The sequence below is a fragment of the Balearica regulorum genome, chromosome 3 (assembly GCF_011004875.1).
Source record: "Balearica regulorum gibbericeps isolate bBalReg1 chromosome 3, bBalReg1.pri, whole genome shotgun sequence".
In the NCBI taxonomy this organism is placed as follows: Eukaryota; Metazoa; Chordata; class Aves; order Gruiformes; family Gruidae; genus Balearica; species Balearica regulorum.
Window position 1 is genome coordinate 87208979 of NC_046186.1, and position 27172 is coordinate 87236150.

The window sequence follows — 27172 nt, forward strand, 5'->3', positions numbered from 1 at the left end:
GGAAAAAACCCATAGCAGAGAAATGCCTTCATCATGCATACTTGAGGGTTTATAAGTGGAACTGATGTCTCAGTGGCAGTTTTCATTCTTTCCTGCTTCACAGAACCAACACCCCTGGGGAAGATTTTTTTTTTTTTTTGGTAGTAAAGTAACTATTAAAAAGACATAAATCTGAATGATGTAATTATTGCTAAGACAGCTATTCAAAAACCTGAGTCACTGAGTAGTCACAATCTGCAGCTGTCTGATAGGTTGAGAGTTTGATTTTAGTTGCTTTTTCCCTCTTATTCTGACCTGGGATCTGAGCATCTATAAAAGCCACTGGACAAAAGTTTAACTGTGTCTTGTAAAGCTAGGGAGATACATAACAGAAAATAAAATATGAAGTTGACAGAGAAGATTTTTAAATATAAAAAACAGCTGGGAATATCTAAATCCTGAAAGTGCAAAGAGGTGCTATTAAAAAATAGTCAGTTCAGTACAAAGATGTTGAACAATTGCAAATGATATGAGGCAATTCTGTGCACACACTTCAAAGAGCAAATAGTGCCTTAAACATTCTGTGTAGTCCATAGTATTAATATTTTTTTCTGCTTGTGCTAAAAAATCCCCCATAGCCATGATTTCTGTATCACTGCACAGAGGTTGTGGGAAGTCACTAAAAGGCACAAGGAGCTGCTGAAGTCAGTTTCTCCAGTCTTGCTGACACAATGGCAAACTTTTTTTTAGTGCGCTCACTTCTGAGGCCATTGATCATCTCGTGACTCCCCAAACAATGACCTAGATTAATGTTTCAGGATATGATTTTCCAATATAGCTACTCATATTAACACCTCATCATTGCCAACACAAACATGCCCTCAAATCTCAAAATAAATTTGAGCCTGTCGTGGTAGTGTCCTAGCAATGTGGTATTAGTGTAATGCCACTTTCCAAAGAGGTCTCAGGCACACAAATCCATTGTTCTGCTATTTTTATCTAGCATAGAAGAGTTCTGAGATTTATGTTTTGGTATGTTTTCTTGGTAGGTATAGAACCAGTGAAGAAAACTATGAACTCTTCCAGAAAACCTGTAAGTATTTAATGAAGATCAAGCTAATCAATACTGATTGGTACTGCAAGCTTTAGAATTTGTATATAATATATGGTATTATGGGTCCATCATTCTTCCACTCCCTTTTCTTTGCAAACTAAATGGAGGCTTTCATTCTGATACTGTAAAAGATATGAAATAGTCGTTATTGACATGATTCACTAACTGTATTTATAGTATAGTTCTGTGGTAACTCTTGACCAAAGTACAAACACAACTGGTATTTAATGCTCCTTGTAAAAAAAAAAAAAAAAAAAGGCATTTGCTGTAATATAAGCAAGAGTTTAGAATAAAACTGTGCAGAAACTCCCAATTGCAATTACTTTGTTTCGTTTACTATAAGCAAGAAAACCAGCAAGAGCATCCAATGTTACAGTACTGTTTTTTCCCCTCTAACATGTATGGACTATATTAACTTTTTTTGCCATTTGAGCAAGCCAAATCTGCTCTGTGAGCAGAGGTGGGCGTTTAGAGGTGGCACAAAATGGCAACAGTTTGCGGTCAAGGAATGAAGGAATGTGACAGCCTTTTTTGGCATTAGCAAGCTGGTATATGGGATTAACTTTGTAAAACTGAACCCATGGTAGAAGTGTACAGTGATAAAGTTTAGGTTGTATTGTCTTCTGAGTTGTTCAATGTTATTGACTGGATATGAAGAACTGAGTTACATTTATCACAAATTTCACTCTAATTTGGGTACATTCAGGCTTTTCATATGGCTGCATTTCCTGCCTCCCAATAAATTGCAAGAGACTCAGGCAGGATTTTTTAGTACGTAAACACCGAATGGAAGCAGTGTGAGATCTGCATTTCATTCAGATGTGTTGAAGAGATATGTGGAATTGTTACATCTATATGTTCTCAGTTATTCTGATGAACTATCCCACATATTATGATTATGTATTTAAAAAAAAAATTGACATGCAAAGTAGTTTAGAGGAGAATTTAGGTAAGAACTTCAGTAGTTCAGAAGATCAAGGGTGAGCATGAATGAAGGGAAAATGCTGTCACAAACAAGAAGGCCAACTGGACTATTGGCTAATGCTCGGTGTGGTTAATGGTTCATAGAGTGCTATTTCTTTCTTCTTGTTGATACTTCTTAATTGTGTTGAAGGACTACTGAACAATGTTAATACTTTTCTGATACTGTTTGTCCTACTGTAAGCAATTTCTGAGTTTCAGGAAAAGTATAGATTGAAGAAATAGCCCTTGGCAATGAAAATGTCAGGGCACATGGTCCATGGTACGAGTTTTCTGTTAAAATTGATTCTGATTGTGCCAATGATGTAATACTTGGATATTTTACGCTGAGGTCTTATCTACACTAGAACAGTGGTTGCAGAAAAGTGGTCTGTGGGCCACAGTTAGCTAATCTGCAAGTGTCCTCCAGCACTCTGTTAAACAATCAAAGGTTGAAATTTGTCACATTAATCTCATTAAAACGTTCAATAAAAGGTAAGTTAATTTTACTTCCTGATTATTTACAGCATCTTTAGAGCATTTTCCTGGTTTAATTTGATGTTAAGGTGTACAGAGGCTCACAAAAAATACTGGGTGTTGATAGTACTATCATCAAAAAAAGTCTAAAAACCACTGTGCTGGATACGATTGGCATCTGTAGCACTTCAAACTCTCCAGAATGCTGTCAGCTTAGTTTAGGAGGAAGAGAAATTATTATATAGTTAGGACATACATAATTTTATTTGAACAGTGTGCTAATGTAATTGATCCCTGCTTGTTGCTTGTTATTACTGTTTTTAAATTAGTTTTTCCAGTTAAAATTTCTCTTAATTATTTTTGTTACATTCATTAGTCTTTTTATCATGATAAAAATGAGATTAAGAACATTATAATATAATATTTGTATATGTAGTCAGAATTGATACATTTGCACACAGTAGCAAGTGTTTTCAGCTCTTTGGTTAGATATATCTGGAATATGATGGAACTTCATTTATAGCAAGATTTTGAATTCAGTGGGTGAATAGTTAAGATAATACCAGATACTTTTGAAATTGCATTGGCAGTTTACAGAAGTGCATTTTTTACATGCAAGTGTAAATAAGGTAGTAGCTGGCAAGACTGGAGATCTGCAGGAAAATAAAATACTGTCTTTGAAAAGTTGTAAAGCTAAATCCTTTGCTTGGAAATGAGATTTGTCAATTATTATTTGGGAAGACAATTATTTTATATAATAACACTAAAAAAATAAAGTAAAAAAATTTTAAGGAGTTGTTTAGATCTGCATATTCCATTCTCTAAAAGAACAGCAAATGAATTGCTGTCTTTACAGACCAGAAATGAAATGGAGTTTTCTGTATATATGATACTGTAATTTAAATATTTACCTACAATATGTTAAATATGAAAATGGACATGTATGATACAAGTTAGCTTTTATTACAGTGTTGCCCCCAGAATTTCATTGCTGCTTGTGATTTGAGCAGCAGCTTACTCTCCAAGGCAGGTGTAAGTTCCCTGTTCCTAAGCATTACAACGTTAGGTGTGCACAAAGATAGTGTGTTCTGTCTCCGTCTTAGCCTTTCACAGCATCAGCCATTAAAAGTTTAATAGAATGCATGTGTGATAGATGTTGGGTGATTAGTTTTTTTGCAGGACTTTATAGATTTATAAATTTCTCAGAATATATGTCTCTGAGTCAGGGAGAATGAAGAACTATGTAAGGGAAACAAACAAACGAAAAGCTCTTCATGATTCTATGAATCTTTCTGTTGTTTTTATTCATTAAAACAGGATGCCACAAATTGGACTAAGAAAGATCTTGAATTGGCTGAAAGCTTTTCTTTTTTCCTAGGTCTGGTTTTTGATTAGAATAGTTCTTTTACCAGGGTCATTGCAAAAGTGTCAGCTGAAGGAAGGGGAGCGCAGTAGCCCCAGTTTACATCAGCTTTTTCTGTTTGAAAACAGCACCCTGACTTCACTAGCTCTTGAAAGTGCCCCAGGGGCTGTGGGTGGGAGCTGCTGCATCAACCAAGATTGTGTTTGGTTGTTAAATGCAGGTTAGAATAAAGATTTTTGTCTGTGTTACCCTGTAACCTATAATACCCGGAGTCCTGATAAATCCTTAATTTCTTTTGCTACTACTAATCCTATATGATGTGTTGGGACAAGATAGGATCAGACTAAACCGGTGAATGGGGTGAAGTGTGACCTTAAAGGCAAGCAATCAGGATGTGCAGACCTCTGGAATGACCCATACCGCATTCTTAGAGAGCTCAGGGGCTGGGAACTGTGCCCTGCCAGTTGTCTGTCATTAAGGGACTTGTTTACATAGCTGCTGTGGGACAGTCATCTTGTAGTTCCCCAAAGCGTCACTGATACTGTGCAGTAGTTAGGCTGTCTGACACACGTGTAAGAAAAACTTGAGCCAAAAGCTTAATGAATGTTACATGCTTTCAGGCTCAAGTTTCTCTCACATTCTTCTTTTTTTCTTCTTTTTTTTCTTCTTCTTTTTTTTTTTTAATTTGGTCCAACATGCTTATAAATAATACCCTAAAACTATAATCATTCAGTCTTAGAGATGTAGATTGTCTGTCACTGGAGTGCTGAACTGCCAGATTGTATTCTCTGTATTACAGAAATGTGGGGTTTTTCTCTTGCACAAACTTATGAAGAGGACCCCGAAATCCAAAATTTTCAAGATGTAAGCTAAATAAATTCTCAGATGCGCATATCTTATGTTAACTAGTGTTAAACACTACTTTACTTTTTAAATAATTTTAGTTCACCAAAACCAACACTGAACTGTCCATTTGCTGGGACTTCTAGAGTAAAACCAAAAGTAAAGAACTGAGGTAAGCTGTGAAAATAAATTGTGAGAAAATTAATTGCAGTCTGATCATTGAGTACTTAGTGATGGTTTGGATGCAGATGTCTCTCGTAGCATCCATAGTCTGTTGAGAAATGGAGCTGCAGAATTGAATATGCTATTTATAATATAACCCATCTTTATCTCTAAAGGTTGTGAAGGAAAACTTCCAGTTAAGAACAGAGTTTAACTAGTGCAGGGATGGTTTGTTTGCTTGCAAGATGAATCACTGAATTCTGAGATTTCTGACAGCTTCTTCTATTTTATTGAAATATTAAATATTTTACACTTATCCCTTTAACATAAAGTTACTCTGCTTGCTCTGCAGACCTATCTGCATCATACATCTTCTCTGTGGACAAAAGGCAGCTGCTTACCATATATAGGTGCAAAGCCCCTCAGCTTTCTCACAGTAGTTTTTGTAATGACCATGGAGTGTTTTTATACCAAATTCTGTAGTATGATTAAGGCTTAAAAAAAAGTATGTGAGAATGTTAACGGATTTTAATCTTTCATTAAATGAGAGATAGGAAACCATTGTGCAGACATTACTCATTTTCTTACTAAGTTAATCAGAACTCTTGATTCTTAAATGGGTTTGTAATAATGGTATTTCCTGCCTGTTACACTGGAACAGCACAGATTATGTGGATATTGTCACATGGATTTCCACCATGTTTACCGCAAAAAAACTTTGGATTTGACTAAATAGGATTTTTTCAGTACTTTGTAAAGAATGTAAGTGGTGTTTTGGGATCTGAATTGTAATTGGGTTTGGATCTGAAGAAGCTCATGATGAATCATTATTGTGATCACTGACCAGAAGGAACTATAGTATCTTTTAAAGGGCTTAAGGAAGTTTGCAATATCATGTTGAATCTCTGTTCATTAGATAAGACTGTTACAAAGAAGTGAATGGTATTGGGTCTATGTCCCTATTTACATCTCCATTTAAGGTGGCACAGAAACATGTAAACGGCATAAATGCAGTGCATTCTATTCAGAAAGGGCATTTAAAAATATTTAAATATTTTTAAAAAACCACAACAAAACAAACCAAACACATTTCATGTAAGAAACCTCTCTCAATTTCATATTTTCTCTTCCTAGATGGGATTGCTGCAACTTGTTTCATTAACATAAAAACTAATTGTTGCCTGTTCGTGTTCTCTAACTCTCCTTCTATGACCTTTTTGCAGTGCAAAAACCTTAATTCTCTCCCATTTATGTTTCACCTCACCCTTTCTACCTAAATAATCCTAAATCCTACCCATGCGTTCAAGGTCTGTTGTTGCCTTTAATATTTTGTTATCCTACCAGTATCTCTTGAGCTGTGCCAGAATAGCCTCAGCTGTTTGAGTTTTCAGCTACTGGTTGAACAAGAGGAGGCAAGTGCTGTGATGAGTCCTCATCTACATCTGTGATTACTGACAAAGGCTTTAGGACCCCAAGTTTCCAAGCATGCTCATGTGTTCGTAAATAGTCTCACTGAATTCAATTGAACTATTCATAAATCAAAGCTTTTTCTGTAAGTAATAAAGTATTATATAGATGTATACATTGATACAAGTAAAACATAAACCAGTAGCACTAGGAAGACAGTATATCAAAGCAAAACATGTTTCTCTTCTAGACATTTGACCTTGACAGGCTTGAGAGGTGGGCCCATGCAAACCACATGAAGTTCAACAAGGCCAAGTGCAAGGTCCTGCACATGGGTCAGGGCAATCCCAAGCACAACTACAGGCTAGAATAGCGAAGCATAAGAGCACATATTTTAACATAGTAAAACCAGACAGGAACCCTGGTGGCCATCAGTCAAAGAAGCTCTGCTGGATTTATGATCCCCTTCTACTTGGTAGCACTAGGAAAAAGGAAAGAAAAAGTCTGATGGTCGTGACGCTACTGGAAAAGTTCTGTAGATTTCCTGAAAAAAACCAGTAGTTTTTAGGCAAAAACAGTAACTTGTATTCTGCTCCTGTCATCCATGGAGTTTGCCAGTGTTTGGCTTGCTTTACTTAGGAGGAAAACATCTATAATGCTAGTCAGGAATATTTTTAATGGTGTGCTTTTGCTTATCAAATACATATACAAAGTCCTGTTTCTCTAAACATAGAAATAGATAGCAGTAGGTTTCTTTTTCCCAGCTTTCAAACTCCTCTGATAACTCTTGTGTAATGCAAAGCATCATGTGCTTGCCCTCAAAACCATGTAACTGCTTTATCTATTTGTATAGTAGGCTAGCAAGCCCATTACTCAGATTTTTTTCTGTCAACTCCAGGGTAAACTTTCTTGCATGTTTTCTGTTTTGATTAGTGTTAATGTTGCCTGAGAATGCCTTCCTACATTTCCCAGATACTACTGCAGAAAGGAGCACCTAATTGCTTTGTTTTGTTTTGTTTTGCTGGGAGGAATGCATTGAGTTCAGTCACCAAACTTAAAACATGATTGACAGGAAGCCAAAGGCAGCCTTAATAGCAGCAATCTCTCATCCTAGAATAACCATAATCAGACTTTGTTCTTCTACTTCAGTTACACCAGTTAGAATTACTTCTGTCTTTGCCTGAAAACTGCAAATTTAGTTTTGTAGTCCTATGGATTTTTTTCAGCAAATTTGAAGACAATCAGTAGATTTTTAACATTTTACTTGAGTGGTGATTAAAACATGCTTCGTGTTACAAACTTTGATCCTTGACTACGGCTTCTTTTTTCCACTGAAACTGATGTATGAATTCTTGACTTCTTTTGAAGGCAGTGGATGTTTTACCATTGACTTCATCAGAATTAACATTTCATACAGGATGTTTGATGGGGTTTGATTTCATGCAATCCTAATTCGCTTGTATTTCTGACATCCAAGGTAACAGCAGTTTCCCTGCCTTTCCCTCGGCCTTGGACCTTACCTATTCCAGCTGCAGCGAGAGCGGAGAAGACTCAGAGGCCCTAATTCTAACACAAGCAGCGCTTTACTCCCTGCCATGTCATCACAGAGAGGGACATGTCTCCCTTACTGGAGAGGGGAGTCTCCTTCTCATACAGAGCACTACACAGGGTCTCCATTGTGCTCTCTGATACAGCAGGTATACTTCCTTGCAAACATCATTTTAATCTGGTAACTTTAAATATGGTGGACTTTCCAGAGGACGTACTTTATTTAAATACCACATTATTTTTTTGGTAAGAGAGAAGCTATGTAACAAAAAAGCATATGAAAGATGCTTAGGGTGTGTTTTTATATGAGAAACACCAGTGAGTATGGATCTCTCTTTAAATATCAAAGTATTTATGCAGTGGAACAACCAAAGCCAGTATGTTAAAAACATTCTTTTAGACACTGTGTACACATCTTATGCAAGCAGATTGATTTAAATCACATAAAATAGTTTTATTCAATAGCAACCTTTTGAATGACAATTTAATATGTAATTTATTGTTTTTGTAGAACAGATCCACTCTCCATAAGTGAAAGTCAGGTAAATTTAAGTTTGAATGCGTTCTTTGGCCTTCTATCTTAATCTATCTCTTCTCCAATCTTTTTTCTCATTTTTATGGAATACAATTTTGACACAAATTCAGGCTGATTAATGGCAGACTTTGGCAGACCGCCCTATTATTCATTTCTTTGAATTTGTGTACTTGTTTGAGATTTTTAAAATGTGTGTGACATACAATGAACCTGATTAAACATTCCATTGGTACAGTAAACTAGTATCATCTTGTTTATAAAATTCCTTATTTTGTAACATCTGGCAAATTTAATATAAAGAGATGATAACATCAGTTATTTCCTACCTCACTCCCTCTTTGACTGTGAGAGAGATTGCGATCACATGGGGAAATATGAAAACTTTAAATAATAAAAAAAGTGTCCTTGCTAACAAACTGAATTCACAAGTAATTTGCAGTCTGCTAAAAATGATTGAACTTCACAGCTGCGGAAGCAAGCTTATATTCTCCCCGTGCAAGTTCTCCTACTCAGCCACCTCTGAGCAAGCAGCTGTATGATTACTCAGCTTACCCTATTCTAAGGACGGATTGCAAGACTTGGCATTTTGATTTGAGTAGATGAATAGGAAGCTGCAGGATGCAAACTGTAGGCTGGAAACTTGGAGCATGTCAGCTGTTTGATGGTAACTGCCTCTGGGCACATCCTTACACTGCCGTCCTTTGTGGTAAAGGTGGTTACTCAGCCTCACCGACTGATTATTCCCCTTGCACGTACCATGAGATGGAAATACCAGGTATTTGCCGCCTTCCTGCCTGAAACAGCAGTATGTCAGCGATGTGCCGGTCATGGAAGCATACATGATGTACATTTCAATAACAGCTTTTTAACATCTCCTTGGCAAGAAACAAGTTCTGTTTTAGCAGTGAGTAACCCCTCTTCCTTCACTGCAGCAGAACAGGCTGTATATATCTGCATAGCCCACAAGAATGGAGAGAGACTGAGGAAGGGCTTCTGGGGGAAGCATGACAGCATCGGGGGACAAAAAATTCTTCTCCATAAATTCTTACTCTTTCCCCCTTTATTTCTGAGAAAAGGAGGTGCTGCTTCCCTCAGTTGTTGTTGCCTGTTCACATCAAAAAGAAACAGAGTACAAGACTAGCTTGCAGCATATGCATTGGTGAAGTTAATATTATTACATTATCTTATGCGTTGTCACAAGAAGAAATGTTATCGCAGTGATAGAATATTAGTGTTTGTTACAAAACTACCAACTTGTGTCTCTTTTTTTACTTGTAAGAAGTTAGTTTTGTGGATATATGGTCCTGAAAGATCTTCTGAACTGAACCACACTGCAATTATTCCATCACAAGTACATTGAAATGATCCCACTTAAGAAAAAGGTTAAAATGCATGTCTTGTGAAAAATTACCAGTTGGAAGTGGAAATGTCTTTTTGAAATACACTTCTTGCATACACCTTTCTTTATTTCCTTTCACTGTGTTAGGAAAAATAATTTTGCAAGATTTTTTTCTCCTAATACTGCAGCAGTAACACAGGTATAATGAGTGAGGTGAAACCTATTGTCTATTTCATAGAAATAGAACAATTAGCAAGTTTTAGTGATTCAGTCAAATTTTAGTCTTTGTGAAAATTATATGGCAGTAACATGTGGCAGTTAAACAGAAGTCTCTTTTCAGATTTCCTCATGCATAGCAAACTGTTGGAAAAAAGTTTAAGCAAAAGCATTTTTGAAGTCATGATATGTAATAAACAAGGATGTCAATTTACGGGTTTCATTTAGACCTAAAATGTGACAACCTATTGTACAAGCTGAATGGAGATTCATTCAAGAGATTATCTCACGTGGAATAGTTGTAGGGATTAATACGTACAATAAATTTTGTTAGGAGTGGGTTTCTGATCTAAACGAATGGCAGAAAGTAATTAGTCATTGGAACAGTACCTGACATGAGGTATGCATGCATGGCACCACTATTTTAGCTTTTTTATTATTAAGTTGCCATCATTATATCTTTTAATTTTTTAACATTTGTTTAATAATTGGCATTACTATCTTCAAGATTAAAATGAAACAGAAGAAAAAGGTAGCAATATTTATTGCATTGTGAAGGCATTTTTGTTGTTAGACAATTAGATGTTAGGAAAGTGGTTTTGTTTTCTGCCTGCTGCTACAGAAGGAATGCAGAGAAAACGGAACTTTGCTCTGTGTTGTGTATTCTGAAATGAATAGATTGTGTAAATATGATTTTAATGGTATGTAATTGTTTGAAAATGTATTTTTTACTATCAAAGCTTATTCCAACTTCATAATTGCAAAAGAATGTTGTCATAAACAGCCTTATACTAGTTGGACAAAAATATAATTAACCTTTATTTTACTTAAACAGAGTTCTCGGATACTTGGAAGGCTCTTTTGGGATTTGGGACAGTAACCTGTTGTTCATACCGATTTGAAAAAACAGAAGTAGTTTTCTCAGGAGCATCCAAAATTTATATTTTTTAAATGGAATGCTATTTAAAATTTTTACACTTGCAACTCTACAAACAGCTGTTGATGACAGGCCTATATCTGGGCCTCTTTTTTCTACTTTGAGATAACTTTGTGCTTCAGTAATAATTTTGCCATCTTTCCTTTTCTTTGAAGGCAGCTTGTCATCTGCTAGACAGGTTTAGCTGCCCTTTGTGTCATTCACCACAGTACTTAAACTTACGTAGGCCTTTCAGTCCTAAAAAACTCACCGCACATAATTGTACAACTTCATATGTATAGAAGGTCATGGAGTAGAAAGCAAGACTAGACTCAAAAAACACTTAACATTTTTACTGTAATGAATGGTCTTTGAGTCTTAATTATCAAGTTGTAGGTATTAGCTCGAAGTGAAACATATCCCCCCCATCAGGCATGCCATTCCTGGAAGTTTAGAATACGTGTGAGGTATTATATGGAACACCTCATCCTCATTTAGAAAAAAAATCTTGGACAGATACTCTTCTTCACCCTTCTCTAGACTTCTAAGTGGAGGGGTTGCACATTTTTACTTTATGTGCTGATATTTCAGACACAATTTCAAAAAAAGAAGTAAGGTAGCTCAGGCAGAGTATCATTCAGGTTCAATTAAAGTGCTTCCAGTGTCTCTGCTACCTTGTTTAGGATAAAGTTCAGGTATTTTTTGCAAAGTACAACATCTTAGACATTTTCTTTCACCTGTTGCTGAATAATTCAGCATTTTCTGTGAATCAACATTTAACTATACCCTTGATGAGCAGTGGTAGGGCAATAGCCATAGTAATATGGTTCTAAACATATGTGATAAAATAATAGTCAAAGTATTAATCCGTCTTTTAATGCTTGCTTATATTACAGTCACGCTTTGACTGGGGGTTTGCATGTTCTGGATAGGAAATAGAATAGCAAGGAAGTGGTTGGAAGGTGAGGGAAAAGCGAAAGGGATCCCAGAACCTCCTCATGCTACAATATCCACCATCAGGTGATGTTCATAGGAGCTTTTTTCTTAGGAACATCATATAGGATTCCAAAGGATGAATGAGTTTCTTTCTTTTGACAAGCAACTATTGTCAATTTTCTTAGAAATAAATAAAGGGGTTGTGGTCAGATTTTGGTGAGTCTGGACAGTCACAAAAAGGCAATTAATGAATCCATTCAAACATGACATTTGAAGAGCTTCCTCAGGCAGTGCCATCCCCTTCAATTCCTGTTTATGTTGTGCTGGAGCCCCTGATGAAACTCTTCCACACTGTTAGTTCTTAGTATTTTGGACCAATATACATTAGATCTAACATAAGGACACCCATACTGTCAGTTGCTCTGCTTTTATCACTGCTTACTGCATTTGAGAACAATTACTTCTTTTCCTTTCCAAGACTATATAGTATTCACCATATTTTGCAGTGTCACATGAAAACACAACAGGTCAGCAGTGACAAAAATTCAGTTTTTATTTGATTGTGAGTTCATGAGAAAATAGAACAAACCAGTAAATAATAGTGATGTGAACATACGAGGAGTCATGTGTAGCAAAGGTATTTGTCACAAGTTTTGTGATCTGTAAAATTTTATCCATTGTAGGCCTTCAGTGAAGCTAATCCAAATAAATCAGAGCTAAATTTTGTCATGGGGTAGTGAGAATGATCCCATCTTACAAGGGGTTCTCAACTGCAGGCATTTCCTGCAGCATATTTGCCATCTGACTCTTACCCATTTTACACACTCTCTTAATGCCAATTATAAGAAGTTCACTACTATTTTGTGACTTTACCTTCTTTTTAAAAGAGTTTACTCTCACCATGTAATTAATGCTACGTGTTATACTGCAAGAAACAAGTATGACACTTAATGGGGTAGGTAGTACTGTTTAGGTAGGTTTGGTTTGCTCTCCCTGTCATCATCTATTGTACCTTTCTATTTTATCACTAGATGGCAACATAGCAACACTCAATATCAAAAGTTGCTGTAATTAGAGGTGGGGTTTTTCTATTGCATTTTTCATAGCAGAGTTTAAATAGTTTACCCCACCCCCCAAAATGGGAACATACGCATTCTGACAATCTCAGTAAATTGTTTCTTAATGGTGGGAGTTCTGGTATTACTTTTTTCTATCTTATTAACTGCTGCTTTTTTTGACAATTGAAGTGCAGAATAATCAAGAAAGAGAACATAAAATTGCTTTATAAATTAACTATTTTTTCTTTCAAATAGGGAAGAGAATCTATTGATACATCTGAATCATCTCACATACGCTTGGTTAAATAAAAGGAAACACCTTTTATTGAAGCCAGTGGCACTTGTGTTCACATCTACAAGAACAGAATTTGCACCAGTTTTGCCTTTCCAAATACTTCATTTACTTCCAGATAAGTCTGGAAGTTAATGCATCTGTCGATAGAAAAACAGTGAAGTAAGTTTGAGATGAAACAACTTGTATCCAATAATCATATACAACAGTCTCCTTAGCATCCCTTTTGAGAGCACTGAGACCACAAACTAATTCAAATTCTAGTCAGACTGGACAGGACAATTATCATTAGGCAAGACCTGAAAACTGAAATTTCAAATGCAGTTTCTCAGGAGACATATTTTCCGGTGAAATGAGAGGAAAAAAACCCAAGACTAATTTTAACTGAGATACCAGCTTCTTCTGCTTTTGGAACTTTGGATAGACTCACAGTTTTGCTCAGTATTTGGTAAACAGCCAGTGAAAGGCTCTTTGGCTTCTTAAGTCTTCTCTAAAAGCAGCAGCTTCTCAGGAAACTCAAAACAGTTTGTAAGAATAGGAGTAGGATCTGTCCTGCATCACGTTTTCTCCAGAAGCCAAAACTGGAAAGCTTATAGAGTCATATAATTGTTTTGGTTGGAAAAGACCTTTAAGATCATCAAGTCTGTTATCTCCTCCCAGGTCTGCTTTATACTGAGCTGAATTTTTAGATTTTGAAGTTTCTGTCAGCCCTGCTGTATCCTGATGTAGTGAACCAGAATTGTTTGGGCCTTAATATTTGAACAAGTCATCTTCTTCAGAGATGCTGGCTTTTTGCACCCCATCAGATCCATTATTATCCTATGTATATAATGAATGAGACATATTATGCCAACTGAAGTTAGGGAAGTAATATTGGAAAGCTGTGCAGCCACTATTAATTGAAAATTAATTAAAATAATTTCTTTGTCTTGATTAACTTGCATTATTCACGCTCTCTATTTCCTGGGAATGTCATCAAGGAAACCCCTTAAGTTTCAAACTTACTCCAGACTTGATGTATTGGAGCTACTAGAGCTGTGTTCATATGAATGTATATCCTAATAAAGTGACAGTATGCTATGTACCTATCACTGGGAGGACCACGCAGATTGTTGATATTTGTAAGGAACACATCAATTAATGAATTAGTAGAATTAATAATTCTATGGAATACACTGAGCATGGGCAAGTGAAGCATATAAGCATAAGGATATGGAATTACATAATATGATTTGTTATTTTTTATCTGATTCTCCAAGTTAGTTGCTTACCAAGCATACTAACATTTTCTGCTTTCAGTGCTTAGAATATCTGCATTAGGATGCATGTGTAACTGTCAATGTGATGCATACATACACACACACAGTGTGTAACAAACTAAGAATTCTTCTTCTCAAATGCTCAGAAATTCCCAAGATTCATGACTATTTCTGTTATCAGGTTTACAATGTTGCATGATTTACAGTAAGCCTATTCCTACACCTGGGTTATCTCTTTTAAGCCCATTTTCTCTTATTGCTTATCAACACAACTCTTGCTGAATTATCAGTGGCCCTGATCATCATCTGCAATAGGGTTCGGTATTGGTACTTGCTAATCTGTTTTCCTCTACACATTCCAAGTAGCTCAAAGGAGGTTGTGGGAAAGGTGGGGAGAAGGTGTCCTCAGTAATAGGGAAAGCTGTATTATTCCATGGAGCTATAATGTTACAACCGTTCCTTTTTAACTCCAGGTACTTTCTTCTCAGTCAGATCTTTCAGTCACGTACAGTTTCCAGGCAGCACTGACACAGGAATATGCCTGGGTTTGTAAGTTTAGAATTTAAAGTCCAACTGCAGGCAATTTTTGATCTTTTTCTCCCTGATTTCATTTCATCATCTATCTTCTGGAATTAGAACAGAATTTGGAAATAATTTTGTACCACTGTAGGTGCAGTTGTTCTAAGAATGTGACATTAATCATGTAGCTGAATTTCTTCTGACTGAAGTTTTCATCTTTCAAGTTTCTCTGTTTATCTGTTGTTTCTTCCATTTCCAGATTATAGACTGTTGATGTACCTACAATATCTGATGACATTGTAGCACAAACACATGGAAAGCCAACAGCATTTCAGGAACGCTTTGTTCTAGATACTCCTTTTATAATTCCAAGGCCCAAACAATCATTTCCCAGCAAGGAAAATTACATCTCACTCTGTTCCCCCCTCAAAAAGTGACCTCTCTTAAATGGGCTGCATGTTTTGCAACAAGAGCAGTTTTATTAGCAAAGTTTGGAACTTTATATACAAATGATGGAATTCAAAACTTACATAGAAATAAAAGTTCCCTCAGATGCTTTGACCCAAGGCCTAAATAGCAATGTAACCAATGTGGCTCTAACAGACAGTGGAATCATATTTTTAATAAACAAGAAGCTAAATATTTTTTAAAACTTGGCGTGGAACACAAGCTTCCTGAAAGTCAAATAACTGGAATATATTCAAGATATTGGTGTTCATCTGTCTATCCAGTGCAGGTAAGTTATCTGTACTTCTCATTTGACATTTAAGATATGGATGATCTTCATTAAATGTCTGAATGAGTCTACTTTAGATCTACTTTTCATTGATGTAATGCTGGGTTTGGAATTAGAAATTACCAGACAGCAACAAGTTTATTTAAAGAACATTTGAAATAAGGTCTGCACACTGTCTGTGGCTCTCACTGCATGAGCTCATGCAGCCATATGAAGTCATTTTTAGGATCACAGCTTAAATTTGTAAATTAATTTCAGTGAAGCTTTCTTAATTAGATTAGCTGAAAATGTATCACAAAACATCCTGATTTCTTCATGTACAGCCTTGATATAAACCTTAAGAGAAGTTACTATTTACGTAATCACTGTGTCTTTTTTTTTAACAGAATGGAAACCAATTAAATACTTTGGCAGCATGGACACCTACTGAGGTTTATCTTGGATATAGCAAAACATTTAATAAAATAGGAGATACAGCAAACTTCGTGAAGTTCTTAAGTTTTCCAAATGCCGCTTCTTTATCTGTTAGCTATGACTCAATCCCATATGAAGTTACGTTGTTGCTGATCTGCAGTGGCTGCAGCTCCTCCAGACATTTTTATCTGGCAGTTGATAATGAAGACAGACAATTTTGGGGCTTAAGAAGTTTTTACTTACTTACCTGTTCCTCGCAGTTCTGTTATGAGGATGATACACATAAATGCAGCATTATTGTCTGGGTTGCTGTGGGATGACGTGAGCATTTACTACACCTACAAAAACAACACAGATAATGGATATTTTCAAGTACCTGGATCAAAACTTTATCAGAAATGAGAGGACTATTCACCAGATTATTCTTGGTTAAGTATACTATAACTTAAGTAGTTATTAAGGTTTGGGGTTTTTTTTGTAATTAAGTGATAAAATAAATTTCTAGAGATCACTGAAGCTATCTTTTTGTAAATGATAGTAGTAGAATAATATTTATTCATGTCATTGGTCTGTTAAGAGTGAAAATTATTATTTTTAGATGGACGGATATACCAAGAAGAGAGTTAGCAAACTGTTATTTTTCAGGTATTGTTAACTTGCATCCCTGTCAGTATGATTCTAACCTGCACCCCCTATTGAGTATGATTCTAAGAAAACTCTGACTTTCAGCCTTAGCATTTGTTAGAGGAAGACAACTTGATTATTTTTGTCCAATTCTGTTTGCCTAGAAGTTTAATGGCATGATAGTTCTGATTTTTCTCAAGAGAAGGTAACTGAAATAGCATGACAACAACAACTTTTTCAGTACATCAAAGAGAGATTATTTTGCAACTTTACGACTTTTTAAGGCACTCACTTTCAGATTATAATCACAGCATCATATTGAAAAAAACTGGAGTTCCCAAGTAGGACACAACTGTTATTAAGAAAAGTCTTTCTATTCATTATTCCAGCCTCAGGAAACCCCATCAAGTCTTTTCCCAAGGTAGTTGCTCATCTTTAATTGGCTATTAAAGGAGAATTCGACTGACCAGGTGCCATTCACTCTACAGACAATGGTATGTCCTTTTGACTACTTGAGTCACTTGCTAAATGTAAAGAAGTCCAATCTGAGTCCCTCTCTATGAAGTTCAGTGGAGCAATGCTGGACACTACCACAGCCATGTCCTACAAAATTGTTCATGAAACTGGAGAGATCTTATTCTACAGTTTTGAGCTGTTGTTCGAATCAAAAACCCTTCTGAGAGTGCAGGATCAGATGGAAAAGCCTTCTCAGGCAAAATTCACCAGCTCCAAAGGCCATGATAAATATCCATTGGGACCAGGCTTGCAAGGTGAAGCTATCATCAAGCTTAATTGGACACTCAGTCTTACCTACTGATGCATCTTATGTGACATGGAGGATGGATCCTAACAAGGTAGCCTGGTGATGGCTCAAGAGCCAAGCTTACCGTTGCAAATACAGCAGCAGCTGAGAGACTACTTACAAAGGACAAGAAGTAGCTAGGCAGAGCATGGCAGAACTGCCAGCCCAACAATTGCATAGTGTGGGCAGCCAGGCCAAGAGTACCATGTGGAGTGGTTTCGAACTTATTCAAAATTTCAGTCATATCTGAATTTCATTAGTGTTAGGAAATTAATTAATCTGTGCTTTTTCTAAACTCCCTGTAGTTTCAGGGCTGAATTGGACAGCAGACAGATCTTAATCTGAATGGGACCAAATTATTTAGGCAAACTCCTCTTTTATTCTTTCTGTATCCAGAGGAATGAAAAACACAAAAAAGTCCTTACAAAGACTATTCAGCTGAATAGCCCCTCTACAGGATTAAGTGCAAGTGCTCTCAGAGATTAAGATATACTAACCAGAACTGACAAACCTCAGACATCTACAAGCAGCCACCTGGAGTTCCACCTAGAATGCCATTGTAAAAGCATCTATCAACGATAGTGTTTCTTAAAGCAATCTTTTTCTTAACATACGCAAACTCTGTATTAGCTCTGGATGTGAAGGGGATACTTCTTGTTACCACCATTAGTATGGGGTTTTAATGTATACTGACAAAGAAAAATTAAAGGGCTACTTGGCATTAATCTAAGTTCTTTGAGATATGTGTGCCATATGCCTATTCATCTTCTATCTCTGGAAGAAGTCCTCATACAGCTTTTTAGATCTAGAATTATAGGGTTGGGGGGGGGCTACATGGTGTAGTCTCCTTTATGTACCTATGTGCAAAAAGGTGAAGCACGAGCATGCTTCATGAACACTGCTCACACCATACAGCTTCAAGTACTAACAGCGCACGCATCCATAGTGGCAGTGTGCCTATGGAGAGTATATCTTCAAAAACTCTAGCCAGTGCTGAGTAACTTCACAGACACCATTCCTGTATCTGAAATTTATATAACTACTACCAGGCATTTCATTATTACATAAAACATTGTTAGTATTTTAGATCAGTTGATCATTTGGTGAACTAGTTTGTTCAGTCATTGTTTTATTAGACACTGGTATCCCCCTTCCTCATATGAGATCATACATGATAACACTGCTAGAGTCAGTAGATTTAAATTTATACAGTCATTGAAAGCAAATAAAGGAGTTTCCCTTCTTCAAAATGTGCTCCTTATATCCATACAAACACCCATCTTCTATCCCCATGACATCCAGATTCTTAAGCAAAAGAATTCCAGTTGACAAAGGAAATGATCCTGCAAGATTCTGTGAGGGTTTTGTTTGTTTGGTTGGGTTTTTTTTCCAAGTGGGAGTGAGATTCAGAGGGTAAAAGATATGTCTGTCAGCCACTGGGCATAGCTTGTCAAAAGATTTCTCTTTAACTTGGGAGGTATACATGAATGAAGTACATGTAGATATCATATGAGAAAGATAACAATGATAAGAAAAAATAATTTGAAATAAATACAGTCATAGCCTTGTAAATTTAAAAGACACAAATGTATATTCTTTCTGCTTTTTTTCGTACAGACTACTTTGGGAATATAATGATAAAACTGAAAAATAACATCTTATTTGCTGCAAGAACTGGCTTGCAAGAATTAGTAAAGCTTCCTGTGTGGTTAAGTGGAAATACTTGGTCCTTTATTTGAATCCATCTGCTAATGTATAGATGTTATTAATTGATGGTTCTAGAATATACTGTCAGACCTATCCTTTGGAAATTGAAATATTTTGCTTTACATTTAACTTTGAAGATTGTTGTTCAGTTGTAGCTTTTCAGCACAGTGTGGATTTTAATTTCTACTATTTTGGACATGGGAGACTAAGTGACATTTTGGTCTCTGATATCTTTTGAGGAGAAGGTGGCTATGAGTACATCTCTGGAAGTCTACAGGCCAGACCTACTATGACTAAAAAAAAAGCAGCACTTATGAAGTTGCTTATGGAATCTGTGTTAAAAATGAGGTAAGTTTTTTTAAAGTTTCTTTCAAATAAAGTTTCTTCCTACTATATTTTTCTATACATTTTCATTTTCTGCTGTATTTGGGCAATATTTGGGATAGTCCTTATGTGTATGTAGGAGTGGAGAAAGGCTTCTTTCCTCATGCATTCACTGCTATTGAGGCTTCACAGCGGAGTATATGCTCACATAAGTCCATGCAGATTAATTTTCTACTAATATAGCTGTTATTTAAGTGTATTTCCTGGATTTAAAATTCAATAAGAGAAACATTACTTAAAACTATAAATTAAAATAGCATATTAACTAAGTTTCATCATACCAGGTCAGCACTGTAAATTTGTAAATTAACTACACAATTCTGCAATAATAAGAAGGCGGATTTCTTTATAAACATGAACTATTAGTTACATAAGCTGGAAATCATCTCCCCTGATTTAGGCATATGGGACACATTTGAGTATCTTTTAAGTGTTTGTCAGCATTTCATCTTGTTTATCTGCCCCTTTCCATTCTGCTGCTGCTGTGTTTCATGGGTGTCAACATTTGGATGACTAATGATCCATACATATCAAAAGTGTCTCTCTTGTGCTTGAACAATCTGCTAATTTTGGTGTCTATACCATAATGAAGGCATGTTGTGAAGTAACTGCTATTTCTGAAAAGTTTAAGTCCTGTCACTCTCTGCAAGTTCACCCTTTCCTAGATAGCTGAGAAACAAGGCTCCGTTATCAAGCTCATAATTGAGGCCCAACCAGTAGTATGAAAACACTGACCTAAGCATGATTTGGCAAGGCTTAGGACAGGTCCTGGACTAAAGAGCTAGGAAATACCAAAAGTAAATGGGGTAGAGGAAAAGGATCTGATGGGAGATCAGCTGTTGTTGCTTGCTGTTCATATGGCAAATGCCTCATCCTCCTAGATGCAGCACTGTGGTTCTCTACTGATGAGATGGAGTGGGTAGAGTGTTTCCAGCTCTATCACAATGCCATGATGTATCTCTTTGCAGCCTTCCTTGAGACAGATTCATTTCCAGTCACATCACAGACATCACTGTTTTCCTCTAATATATGTGAGAATGTCTGGCCATGGAGAGCAGGGTTTGCTCTTACTGTGTAGGGGAATGTTGTTGAAGGAAAATTCTTGTGGTAGTCTGAGATGCTATTTCCTTCCCTGTGTTGTGCCTATGAAGAAGAGAGGGTTAAGGATTTAGGTAGCTATATAATTCAGCTGTCCAGTGACCTTGTTTTTCCTTTTCTTTCCTTTATCCTCCTCCCTTTCCAGCTCCCACCCTCTCTCAGCAAATTCTAATCCTCCTCTCTGTGCTTATTCCCCACGAGAGGCTGAGGATCAATCTTAACTCTCTTATCCTCACTTTTGGTTTAGATTTGCATACAGGTTTATTCAAATCTTCTCTCCATCTCTGAAAGTGTTACTGGTATTCAGGTTACTCAAGAGACAGTTCTGACCTTCCATACTATTAACCAGCTTTTTTTCAGAAAAGCAAATGTCCCTTTGGCAATCAAGATGCTGTAGTCTTTTGTATATGAGTGAATTAAGAACAAATTGATAGCCTACTGCAGGCTAAAAGATGTCTTCTCCCATTAGGTAAGCCTTTTTGCAAATATCATTGTAGAGCCTTTCCACACTCTAAACCTCACATTCCACATATAAACTAAGAGCTATTCTTCCTAGGAAGATATACAAGAGATTACTGAGTGTGCCACATGATTGAGCCACCTCATTCTTTGAAGAAGATTACTTCAGCTACTGTTAAAATAAGCACCTCAGCATGTAGCCTTAGTACAGTGCTCTGGCAAAGGAACAGATGGGATTTTTGTATGTGTAAGAAAGAGAATATGAATAAGAACTAAGAAGATCAATTTGCTTTGGTGCGTAGTGTTGGAAAAGCTGAGACTAATATATTTGTGTCCAGTTCTAATACCTCCTGCTCAAAAGGAATGTAAAAATACTAAGAAGGCTTTAGGACCACAAAAATTATCTGGTAAATGAAGGAAAAGTTTTATAATATGACACCTAAGAAATCAATTTATTTCACGTTTGGTAAAAGAAAGTGGCCGTTGTGACATTTTCCTAATGCTTGCAACTCTGCACAAGAAAATTAATGTAATTTAATGTCAAGCTTAAGTGTTCTATCAGGTATGCTGTAGGATTAGAAAGGTGTGGTTTTCCCAGTACACAATGGCCAATTAATCCCCTGTGAGGTGAAGGTGTGTTTGTTTTCACTCTCTTTTGAAGCATCAGAGTTTGAGCACAGATGAATATCAGATAGACTAAACCACTGTACCGATGCAGTTGCGAAAGTGTTATTCCATGGCTGCATGGGTTATTGGACCTCGTTCTTATGTTTAAAATTAATTACAATTCCCTGTTGTTCCAGAGGCTTTAAATCTTCATATGTTACAAAGTAATCACCTAAGAACTGAAATGCTTTAGTTAACTAAATTTACTGTGTTTTATTTAGAAGAATCCGGATGTAATGAAAATGCCCTGAGATACTCAGAAAGCAAAAGTAGGTGCCCAACAGTCCTGACTACTGTGATTTATATGCTTTACTAACAGCTTTCCTTTATTTGTTCCCACAATTACACTCATTTTACTTTTAGAAGTTATTTTGCCAGTCTCGTGTGTCCCCTTAAATTGGTCTGACAATTGGTAATGAGCTCAGACTCTGTATTGTGTTTTGTTTTGAATAGCTTCTTTTGCTTTCCATCCAAGACAAGATTTTTACATTTTTGGTTAGGTGAAGTATCCACCCAAAGATTTTGGCAAATAATCCATGAAAAAAGGCTAAATACCCCTAATGGTCATTCTTCTTTGACTTCATCTTTGAATCAGCAGTACTCCAACCCACTTTAAAATCACTGGCATTGCAACTCTTACGCCAGTTTCCATTCTTTTACTTTCATCCAGATACTCATTCATTTACCAGGAATCATCAGACATTGGTAATGCCTCCTTCATTTTGTCGAGGAAGCCCACCATTGCTTTAGAATACAAAATGATTTTAAAACCTTCTTCAACAATTAACACAGACTTTATACTTTGGTGACCTGTCCTGTAGTGCTCCGGATTCTTCTACCAACTGTCACCCATGAGGATCTCACTGCCAATGAATGAAACAATCTTAAATCTATCAGTACACCTATCATTGGCAGGGCCCTACATCTTGCACCCCCATCTCCAAAGATACCAAGTCTTGGCAGAGAATGCCATGTTTCTGTTTAGCTACAATGGTAATCACTTATGCCATTGAGAGTAACAGTGATGCATAAAAAAGCAAACACATTATTTTCAGTTTGCTCTGTGCGCTTAGGGAGGACTGTAAGGGACTGGATGGCCAGAATTAGCACACATATTCCTCTGCCTCCTTCTAACTCAGATTAGCAAATTTATCAAGCCTACTTTATGATTACTTGTGGTTTCTGAGATAATTCTGTTGTGTTTTGCTCAGGCACTCCCGTGCAGTCAAATCTGGTTGTTTTCAGGCAGGTAACGTCTCCAGTCACTTTTGTGATGTGAATCCATCTTTGAATCCTTCATTCAAGCACGTTTGATTATTTCGGACTTCCTCCTCTCTGCCCCCTCCCCTCAGCATGTTGTTCAGTTTCTCTTTTCATATCAGCTCGTACCTGGAATGGTGGCAGGATCCTCAAAATGCCTGTGTGGATATGCCATTCCATCCTTTTTTTCCTCCATCCAAATCACTCCAAATGGATTGCTTCTTGGCAAGTTACAGAATTCATGCAGCTGGTTTTAGCCCAGGATTCAAGGACAAATGTCTTTACATTAATATACTGAAGTATAGAGCCATAAAGACCCCCTATGTGCATCTGATGATATCATCACTGTGCTCTGCATCAAAGGACAAAGTAGCCTGATCATTCGTCAGAAATGACTGATCTTTAAAAGTTTTGAATCAAGCTTCCAATACAAGTCTAATATTCACCTTCAAGGAGTGCTAAAAATGCTAGTGAGCAAACCTTGCCATTTCAGAATCTCAGATCACAGAGGGAAATACAATCAGCTGTCTTCAGTACTGTTTGCAAGGACTGATGATTTTCTGAAATTGATTTCTTTATGGAAAACTACAAGAGGAGCAACCAGCTAAGTATTCTGTTTTAGGGCTGCCTGAGTCAACAGTCTCAGACTGGTAGATTTCAGCTTCAGTGCTACAGAAGGTTGTCTTATGCCTTTCATCTTATCTCAACACAAGCCGGAGTTCTGCAAAAAGTGAATTCAGATAGGATGTCTGTAATTCTGCTTATTTCCATCTTCCTAATTTCAGATTCTACTGCACCTGTTAATGGGTTCAACAGTAAGCCCAAATCTCCCACAGCAGTGATCAACCTCCCACCCAAACTTGACTTTTCTGCATTTCACAATGTGGTTTGTCTGCAAACGAAAAATAAATAAATAAATAAAATCTTTCATCTGTTCACATTTTCTAAGCTATCTTCACTAGCTCACCTTAATTGGACTTGTGTTTATCTATAAAGACCCATTTCACAGCAATCATTAATCCATCCTCCCAAAGCAAAATCTAATCTAGCATTCCAAGAAAACTAGTCCTGAAACTAACATTGAGAAATGTAGTCTGTCCTTGGATAGCTGAGGTATTATTAAAACAGTAACCAGAAGGTCTAATAAAGTCAAACTTGTTTCTCTGGAATCAATAAGCATTTAAAAATCACTGACTGCCAGGACTGACTCCCATAGTCCCTCAGCCAACCGCCTGTAATACCACAATGAAACCTGTATTAGTACAGGGGAAGTAAAATGGGACACTGACATTGTAGGTGATGTGATAATAAATTCATCCCCAAAGCCAGCTTTTTCTTTGTATTGGGTTTGCGTGGCCAGGTTTTGGTAGCGGGGGGGCTACAGGGGTGGCTGCTGTGAGAAGCTGCCAGAAGCTTCCCCCATATCCAACAGAGCCAATGCCAGCCGGCTCCAAGACGGACCAGCTGCTGGCCAAGGCTGAGCCCATCAGTGACAGTAGTAGCGTCTCTGTGATAACAAATATGTTATAATTAAGGGAAAAAACACCACCAAGAGCAATTGCAGCCAGAGAGAGGAGTGAGAATATGTGAGCAGAACAGCTCTGCAGACACCAGGGTTGGTGAAGGAGGAGGGGGAGGAGGTGCTCCTGGCGCCAGAGCAGAGATCCCCCTGCAGCCCCTGGAGAAGACCATGGTGAGGCAGGCTGTCCCCTTGCAGCCCATGGAGGATGATGGTGGTCAGATAGCCATCTGCAGCCCCTGGAAGACCCCACACCAGAGCGGTGGAGGCACCCAAAGGAGGCTGTGACCCCATGGGAAGCCCGTGCTGGAGCAGGCTCCTGGCAGGACCTGTGGCCCCGTGGAGAGAGGAGCCCATGCTGGAGCAGGTTTGCTGGCAGGACTTGTGACCCTGTGGGGGACCCACGCTGGAGCAGTCTGTTCCTGAAGGTCTGCACCCCGTGGGAGAGACCCACACTGGAGCAGTTGGTGAAGAACTGCAGCCTGTGGGAAGGACTCACGTTGGAGAAGTTGGTGGAGGACTGTCTCCCATGAGAGGGACCCCAGGCTGGAGCAGGGGAAGAGTGTGAGGAGTCCTCCCCCTGAAGAGGAAGGAGCGGCAGAGACAAAGTGTGATGCACTGACCGTAACCCCCATTCCCCGTCCCCTGTGCCGCTTGGGGATGAAGAGGGAGGGAAATAAGGAGAAAAGTGGAACCTGTAAAGAAGGGAGGGGTTGGGGGTTGTTAATCTGCTTTTCCCACCCTCTTGATGGTAGACTTATGAAGAAGCAAAGCAGACTCAACTCTCCTGCCAACAAACTGTTCTCTTAATGGAACCATAATTAAATTTCTGCATCTTTTAATAAGTAAATCCTTTGAGTATGGGACTACAAACTTCTTCTAAACCTGTCCACTAAGACAACCTCTTCAATCACCACTATTTTGGCCCATCAGTGGAGGTCAGAGTCAGTTCCTCGTGGCTGACCTTTTTTCTAGTTTTCTGTGAAGATAACATGACTTTTAGAACGCATATAGAACTCTTACCCAAGACTTTTTTTTACTTTTATTTAGCCAAGGAAATGGTTGCATTCATCTTTTTTTCCTAAAGTTCATTCTTCTGCAGAAGCAACCTTTTGCATCTTGTATGTTAGTGTACCTTCTCTATCTGTACTAACAGGACAATTTTCTAACAGAGCTTACATACACATACCAATGGTGCAAATGTAGACATGTACATATAGACAATACATCTTGAGAAACGCACAGGAAGTAACCTCTTTTTATTTTTGCTGTTTGATTGATCAGATTCCCATCGGAAGCCATGCCAGGAACCCACAAGTGTTATGAGGTTGAAAGAATGTGAAGAGAATGTATAGACCATGACATCTGGGGGTTTTGCCTTCAAGCAGTGAAGATGGATGGGAAAAACCAGAATATGTTCTGTAGTATGCCCAGAACGAATGCTTTGTCCTGTCCAGGACTTTCTGTCTCATGGAGCAGACCCTCCTGGAGACTATGCTCAGGCACATGGAAAATAAGGAAGTGACTGGCAACAGCCAACATGGCTTCACTAAGGGCAAAACATGCCTCACAAATTGGTGGCCTTCTATGATGGGGTTACAGCGTTGGTGGACAAGGGAAGGGCAACTGACATCATCTACTGGACTTGTGCAAGGCATTTGACACTGTCCTGCATGACATCCTTGTCTCTAAATTGGAAAGACACAGATTCAATGGATGGACCACTCGGTGGATAAGGAATTGGCTGGATGGTTGCACTCAAAGAGTCAATGACTCAATGTCCAAGTGGAGAACGGTGACGGGTGGCGTTCCTCAGGGGTCGGTACTGGGACCGGCACTGTTCAACATCTTTGTCAGCGACATGGACAGTGGGATCGAGTGCACCCTCAGCAAGTTTGCCGATGACACCAAGCTGTGTTGTGGGGTCGACACGCTGGAGGGAAGGGATGCCATCCAGAGGGACCTTGACAGGCTGGAGAGGTGGACCCGTGCGAACCACATGAAGTTTAACAAAGCCAAGTGCAAGGTCCTGCACGTGGGTCGGCGCAATCCCAAGCACAACTACAGGCTGGGTGGGGAATGGATTGAAAGCAGCCCTGAGGAGAAGGACTTGGGGGTATTGATTGATGAGAAGCTCAACATGAGCCGGCAGTGCGCACTTGCAGCCCAGAAAGCCAACCGTGCCCTGGGCTGCATCAAAAGAGGCCTGACCAGCAGGTTGAGGGAGGTGATCCTGCCCCTCTACTCCGCTCTGGTGAGACCCCACTTGGAGTACTGCGTCCAGCTCTGGGGGGCACAGTACAAAAGAGACATCGAGCTGTTGGAGCGAGTCCAGAGGAGGGCCACAAAGCTGACTGGAGGGCTGGAGCACCTCTCCTATGAGGACAGGCTGAGAGAGCTGGGATTGTTCTGCCTGGAGAAAAGGTGGCTCTGGGGAGATCTAATTGCAGCTTACCAGTACCTGAAGGGGCCCTACAGGAAAGATGGTGAGGGACTGTTTATCAGGGAGTGTAGTGACAGGACAAGGGGTAATGGGTTTAAACTGATGGAGGGTCGATTTAGATAAGATATCAGGAAGAA

At 38.1% G+C, this 27172-nt stretch overlaps 1 protein-coding gene and 1 long non-coding RNA gene across 3 annotated transcripts; both read left to right on the forward strand.

Annotated features, from left to right (window-relative positions):
- Positions 1-423: 423 nt before the first annotated feature.
- On the forward strand, positions 424-26115 carry LOC142601052 (uncharacterized). 2 transcript variants are annotated; one of them, XR_012834619.1, is made up of 5 exons: positions 424-1072; positions 17087-17191; positions 19117-19202; positions 19356-19554; positions 25877-26115. It is a non-coding gene; the product is annotated as an uncharacterized LOC142601052 (long non-coding RNA). The 2 variants fall into 2 exon arrangements; XR_012834618.1 differs by lacking the exon at positions 424-1072 and having other exon boundaries at positions 16597-17191.
- Positions 10339-16522, forward strand: LOC142601098 (cation channel sperm-associated protein subunit epsilon-like protein). Its single transcript, XM_075749199.1, is given in 6 exon segments — positions 10339-10343; positions 15527-15659; positions 16046-16309; positions 16311-16397; positions 16399-16469; positions 16471-16522. Coding segments are annotated over 6 exon segments (612 nt in total).
- Positions 26116-27172: the final 1057 nt, after the last annotated feature.